We start from the raw sequence: 7,303 nt of genomic DNA, 5'->3' as shown, positions 1-7,303 counted from the left end.
ACTATTATGTATTAATGTATTGGTATAATCATCACTTGTTGCATATTTATTTACTATTGTCATTTATTAGGTTTTGGCTGGTTATTATAACTGCCAGGTATGCATGTTGAATGTAAATATGTTAAAGGCAAAGAGCCGTAGAAATGCTGCACTGTGATCTTTAGTAAGGTGGATAAAAACTGTGACGTCAGACAATTTTCAACTCATTATTTAGCTAGCGGGTACGCCTGACGGTTACTGTGAAAAATAAGTAACCAAATGCAGGGGATCACCGCTTAGTAACGGTCAGCAGGCCATACAGACATTCTTCATATATTTAAGCGATATGTCATTTACCGCGGTATGTCGTTCGTTCATTGCCATATGGTAGCAGTGCCAAACAAAACTTCTCTCCATCTCGTAGAATCACTCCATTGACAGCGTGGTGCAATATATGGTGCAATATGGTGCAAAGAGATATATTCGCTGTCAGTTAAGTAGTTGGACGTAATTTGACAGCTTGCAGATGTACACGCTTAGATTGAATTAACTACTTGATACCGCTATGGTTGCTCTGTGGTCGTGAATAACGCAGAGATCTAACGCAGCTTCGGATAGACTACTAAAGAACAAGAAACTATCGTTGTCACTATCTGTTTTAGGTTAAAAACTTATCGCTACCTGGTATAAATAAAGCTTAATCCTCATTTAAATACACAATAAATAGCTCAATTAGTTTCATTATTCATCTGGCTTCTCTGTTCGGAAGCAAGCATCGCGCAAGACGCTTATGTTAGTCGTGTTCTCTTTGAACAGCTTTATTTAATTTTATGTATGTTATGTATTTCTTATACATAAATGTAGGTGGTACATGAATATACATGCATCAGATTACGTCTTTACATAGCAAGATGGAATCGTACTCATTAATAGATGAAATAGGATTGGAACGACCTAAAAAGAAAGCTCCATGTATTTCTCTTTTTCCTACGACGTTTTCATAGCATCAAATAGATCTTGCTCACTACTTAGTTATTTTATACTTTGGTTTTAATATATATATGTGTAATTATCCGTTTAGTTTCTTGCGGGCGGTTATGTCCACTTACTGAGGTGTTTGGCAGAGACGAAACTTAATCATCCAGTTTTACAGTATGGACAGAAAAAAAACGAAAGCAATTCTGATAAAGTAAAATATATTTGAGAAAATTATAATAGGTCAGCTTTGTATGGCGGAGGAAGGAAGTACACAAGGAGATAGAAGAATCAGGAACACTTATATTTAAGTGCGTTATATATATAAATATAGAAACAAGTTGAGCTAGATTAGGTACAATGACTAACTGACCTAGCGTCTGCTATCGTAACATCGCTAAAACCAATGAAATAGTTACCTCACAACGCAGCTCTTACTTGAGATGATGATACAGTCACCAGTTAGATGCGTATATGTACGATCACCAGAGCAATGATTTGCGTGCAAGGAAGGACCGAAATTTCGATCCTAAAATGATTAAATGATAGTTGTAATGCAACTTAATTAAAATCTAAGAGTTTACCACTACCTAAAAACAATGAGTATGTAGTGAATAGGTAGTTTTCATCGGAATTTTGTTGGGCGAGAGCCCAACATGCACAATAAATGCAAACGATTTTATGAAGGACTGTTCCATAGGATTTTGTGAATTCTGTTGTAAGCATCAAGCAAGCATGGGCTTGTTTTTAGTCGATCTTGTAACCGTCGGAGAGCTAGCAAAAAATTTGTAGGCGCTGTTCCATCAGGTATAACAGCTACATATGCCCGTCAGTATATCATGCTAAATGATCGAAAAATTATGTTCGCAGAGGAACTTCTAGATGGGTAATTTAATTTGTTTGCCACGAGCAGTCGAAACGCTAAGCGGCACATCACGCTGAACACTCAAACTTAACTCTAATTCACCTTAGAGACAAAATAGCCATCTAAATAACTTTCGTTATTTACACAAATTGTTTGCTGTTTATGTCTCGTTAATGGAACTCAAAATAGCGTCACTTCGTTTCTTTCAACCAGCGACTTGGCTACCAAGGGGCCGCGTCGATAAAATAACCGTTCTTCTAATGGTACAGTGGTCTACAATCGAGCATACGTGTGCAACATAACGGATGACAATCTTTAAGGAAAAGCAGATTCTAAGTTAAGCAATTCGATGACAACCATATTTAGGCGACTCGTTATCATTCGGTATCCCGGACGAGAAGTGTATTATTTGATATCCTTAACATACTTCGAAACGGGACGTGGATGCAATATCATTGCAATGGCCCAGACGTAAGATATCGTACAAAGATGAGGGAGAACATGATCACAGTGAAGTGTGTGAAGGATTGCTCATATATATAAATCTAAATTTGTCACACCTTAGTTAAGCGGATGATTCATTGATACTGTGCAGCTTTTTCGACACAGCCTCTAAGACGTCTTGACGCAGGCGTCTAGCTTTATTTTAAAGTAAGTAAAACGTAATTAATACTTATTCGTCGTTACAATAATGAATGCTGCCCGACACACGTAGATTTATGTGCGATTTGAAGCCTGTTTTCGTCCAACAAAGACATCATTTATCTGTGAATGCTGGGCCTCCTCTAGTCGTCTATGTTGACTATGCCAAATGAGTTAGTTAAACTGAGCCCACGCCTATATGAGTTGATAGCTGCTGAAATCCTTAGAACGCAAATTCAGTTCGAAGTAAAAGTACCGCTTATTCGAGACGTACCATTACATCGTAGGAAGGTACGTAGTGGAGTTGGCAACGGTAACTTGCTAATTTTGTTGCAACGTTTACAGAAGTTCATTCATGCAAGCTGTGCATTTCGCACAAAGACACAGAATGTTGATCATGTTTTCGTTCACTATTTGAAACACCCTCGTTCGCGCGCTTCCCTATTCTACTGTAAATTATTTCTACTGGGAATCTGACACAAATGTACACTGCTACGATTAGCCTAGAAGAATCTCGTTACGAACAAGGATTGCCTTTATTAAGCATACATTACATATCAGGGAATAATAATAATGAGGCGGAAGTAAATAGAGAAATTGTACAGTTTAATCAGTTAACCAGCTGCGCTCCGGTTCAAGAGGGTGATGTGTCTGCGTAAATTTGTATGATATATAACTTATTTTGAATCGAATTCACAAATAGTTTATTTCTTCCACTAACCTGTTGTTGCCGATTCCATTGTAGGACAATATGTACTAATGATAATGACGTGTAAAGTCAGTAATGGTAATAACGATGACGGCAACAACGTTGTAATAATTTAATAATGGCGCGATATTTAAACGGTCTCGCTTGGACTTTTATCACGTATACGTTGATAAACTAACAGTAATTGCTGTCATCTTAATGGTTGTGGATTCTCTATGATCGTCATACCTGCAAATCAAGGAGGCTTGATGTGAATATTCTTTCTTATCGCTCGTAGCGTGTCGTTCGAAAAAGGTTATTGATATTCTCTTATTTTGACAATCGTTTAGGTCGTAGTCATCGAAATGATTCATGCCGCCGGCAAGGCGAAAATCATGTTGCTGCTCACTCCGATTTTTGCCATCTGCTGCTTCGGCTTGACAATAGGACAGCCAAGCCAATGTGCACTCCATCATCCATCCTTGGCGGTGATCAATTGTAGTTGACAATCGTAAATATTGTTTTCCGACTTTCACGATTCAGCGGCAATTTAGCGGCACGGACGTTTCCTTCTCCTTCCAATGTCTCTTACTCCAAATACAGTTGGCTGCTGATTGTGACTATTTACATAGCCTTAAATGTTCTAAGCCTGGGATCTTTCGATTACAGTAGTAGTAATGACAATCTTGGTAGTAGTTCGTTGTAAATGTATATTATGGTTGTACCAGCGAGAAGAGCTAGGTTCATGCGGTTTGCTATTAAAAAATTGTTAGAATTTTTTGATTTGTTACAAATATAAAAATTTCCTTGTTTGCGTTACTGACACAAGAGGAAGGTCTTGCAGAACACTGGATTTAGGTAGCAATATATGGTCACTCGGTTAAAACTAATGCGTTCCTTGTGTATCTGATGCGTAATGGAAGTGCTGACGGCTCCACTTATTGTCCCGTGGCGTCGCTGGTTTGGGCCACAGAAAAACAACCAAGTTGAAGAGCATTGTTGGCTTTTTCGTTTCATCATATAAAAGTACGGATTGTGACGTATAGTGGCCGAGTGCACTATCTAGATTGCTTGTTGGGTTAGTTGAAGCGTATGCGAGGCAGCTTCTTAACGCTGAGCTCCTCGGGACCAATCTGCGTGTCGTAACCGTGTTGACCATGACGCCGACCTTCCTGCTCCCTGCATGCCGTAACTTGCATGTCAAATATCGGTGGCACGCAATTCGATCCAACAGGAAGTTCTGCTCGATCGAAGCCGTGATATGCTTAGTTTTTTTTTCGTTTTTTTTCTTGTCTCTTTAACTCACTATCCATGGCCCAGCAGATCTCTGTCTGGGAGCCCAGGGAGTGTGGAACATCTTATATTGACCTTTATCATCTCATCGCTTAAACGCTGATGGGCCATCCACAGGCCGATATGCCTTATGATTTCCTCTGCCTTTTACATCTTGCGTCGCTTCTGATGTTTTACAAACTCTTGGGCGTCCCTGTCCCATTGGCGGGCCTCAAGTGCGCCGAGGATTTCGTCTGCAACCATTGAATGACGACTGCGTCAGTTTCTATGTAAAATTTAGGGCGCCATACTACGAAGGCGCATTAAAATTTAGCCCGCCTTTCCATCCTAAAAAAAGTGCAAAAATGCATCTGCCACAATTTGCGACAAACGGGATTATTTTAAATATGGTCATTAATAATAAATGAGACGACCATGATACGGATACATATTTAGAACTTGAGCTATAGAAATTATATATCGCACGTGATGTGCCGAGCGCTATGGTGCGATAGGTATGCCCAGAATGGTTGTTGCAACTTACTTTTCTCCTTGGGTTGAAGAAGTGGTAAGTCCATAGGGGTGATGTTCCGGATGTTCTCGCCACCATTAACTCCCGGAATCTAACGGAGTAAGTGGATTCCTTCATTAGCTATTTATTGTCAGCAGACGAGCAACTGGCAGTATAATCAGAAACCTAAAAGCTATTCGCATTATGAGCTCAAGCTGTTCTGCACTGTTTAGTGTGGATTAATTGCCCGTCTTTCGTACAAATTCTATCACCCTATAATCATCTAACTAGAGAAACCTGAGTAAGGGGTAGAAAGGCTTCTCCTTCGAAGTCGTTGCGTGTCATCATGTCGTGATCCATGACAGTAAAGCACATAAGGGCCACTTCTTGTCGGCATTTGTCTACCGTTACCGAGCTTTAAATTATTGCGGATGAAATGAGTAAAAAAGAAAACAGAATATGTATTCCAGTTAGGATGCAGGAGTACATAATTTCGGCTTAACGTCTATTTTCACAATTACGTCGAAGTATATAGCTCCGTCCTTTCTTTAAATTTAAACTACTTAATACGTAGATACTACGTTCACAAAATCTGCAACGTGGCATTCGCTAGCGGTGACTACAAGTGGTACAATGTAGCTTGGTTTCCACGAATATCTTTCTCTTAGGTTTGATTCGATTTACGAGGATGATGTCAGTAGACGAGCAGTTCCACTGCTTCTCTTCATTAGTAAATAGAACATATTTTCTACAATTGGCGCTTGTTGTTCAGTAAATGCACCAAGTTATTTTTCTAAATATAACTGAATTCAAACAACCTTATTCGCGTTTACCATATACGTACAATTCAAACGTTTCATCAAATATAGGATAGAGAGTCCGCTTTTGCACTCGTGTACGATGTTGTGGGCAATTCGGGAAGAGGTGGCGGGGCTGCAGTTCGACAAGCACAAATGGATCCGAGTACCCGTTCGGGTCCAATGGTAACAGATCACGCGCGTTCATTACTGTTGTTCGACCATAAGAAGGAAGCACAGATGAGCAGTTATAAACAGACTCATTAGCTTTATGGGTCACGCATTTCTGAAGTGAACTCCTAAACCTCTTTGAAGTACTTCACATAAAATTTGAACGGAATCGGTTAGTTGACAATGTAGTCTTTTTATTCATACTAGGATACATTTTTTCTGTGCAAATATATCATGTGCAGATACTGTCTCATATTATGGGATATACTGTGGTTTCAGAGGTGTATTAATTATTGTTTTAATTTAATTGTATGAACGCTTTTTGGTATATTCCAGAAAACAAAGCTATACAACTTCTTATAAAAAGTTCAGTTTATAAAAGTACAGTGGGTGAACAATGTCGGTGTGCAACTGCCATACTACAGACATTATCTGTTGCAATGAATAACTATTCTACAGGTAACATTGTACGACATTTACTCATGCGTAAGAAGATATCTTCCTAAGATAAAAATGCTAGAGACTAACCATCAACAGTGAGACAATCGCCAGAGGCATTATAAAACGTCTTTACTGTGAGGTACCCGTACGGGTTGATACTCGCTTGACCACCAAAACTAGCGCTTTGATTTTGGCGCCGTTGTTCTTCTAGCCGCTGTAGGCAATACATCTCGATAAGGTATTGTGTGTCAGCCTTATGCAGCTTCAGTAGGCGATCGAGGTCCTAGAAAAACAAGTCAATATTCAAGTATACATACAAGTACTGCCCAATAAATGTAACTAGTTTAACTTTGAAGACAAATATGGAAAGGAATGTATTATCAGATGGTGTAAACCATAGGTCTGATAAAAATGGTCCATCCTTTGGATGAGCAGTCAAGTGAAATTACGAACCTCTAGGGCCTTCGATAAGCGTCGGTATTTACACGTATTACTTAGGGTCGTTTCGGAGAGCAGTAAATAAAATAAGCCCATCTTTTAAGTGATTGTGTTTTCCCTATCTTTATTATAAATATCTATATAGTCCGAGTCGCTGAATTCTGAGGATTCTTAGTTGTACTATATATATATATATATATATTTAGGGGTACACTATTGTGATGACGATATTGTGAAAAGAATTGTGTACTATTTGTATATACCGTTTTATCATACCGAGGTCTTGCATAAACGAGTTTGAAGAAATATACTTTGTGACACCCACGTCTTCACCAATAAGCAAGCTCATTCATGAATCGTTTAGAAATTTCAAATATTTTTTCAGATATGTCAGTCTGTCGAACGACTTTTCTCACAAGGGCACATTGAATATGAGAACTCCGAAAAACGGAGAGATTCCTAGCAGCCCGTGTTTCAAAAATACCTTTATTTCACTTAGGTGCTCAAAAACAGTTGAGAGCAGA

At 39.0% G+C, this 7,303-nt stretch overlaps 1 protein-coding gene across 3 annotated transcripts in view; it reads right to left on the bottom strand.

The window, feature by feature from the left end:
- Window positions 1-3,046: 3,046 nt before the first annotated feature.
- Window positions 3,047-7,303, bottom strand: part of unc-13-4A (BAI1 associated protein 3) — a 71,877-nt gene continuing 67,620 nt past the window's right edge. For all 3 annotated transcript variants that reach the window (XM_086971133.1, XM_022844753.2, XM_086971132.1), the window contains 5 exons: window positions 6,429-6,624; window positions 5,777-5,939; window positions 5,230-5,347; window positions 4,966-5,044; window positions 3,047-4,675 (listed from right to left, as the gene is read on the bottom strand). In XM_086971133.1, coding sequence (XP_086827259.1) covers window positions 4,590-4,675; window positions 4,966-5,044; window positions 5,230-5,347; window positions 5,777-5,939; window positions 6,429-6,624 — 642 coding nt within the window. In that variant the 3' untranslated portion in view covers window positions 3,047-4,589. The remainder of the gene's footprint in view (window positions 4,676-4,965; window positions 5,045-5,229; window positions 5,348-5,776; window positions 5,940-6,428; window positions 6,625-7,303) is intronic.

This window comes from Varroa jacobsoni, unplaced genomic scaffold, assembly GCF_002532875.2.
Source record: "Varroa jacobsoni isolate VJ856 unplaced genomic scaffold, vjacob_1.0 scaffold_1127, whole genome shotgun sequence".
Taxonomy (NCBI): domain Eukaryota; kingdom Metazoa; phylum Arthropoda; class Arachnida; order Mesostigmata; family Varroidae; genus Varroa; species Varroa jacobsoni.
Note: the sequence above shows the minus strand (reverse complement) of the source record. Positions and strands in the feature narration are given on the sequence as shown.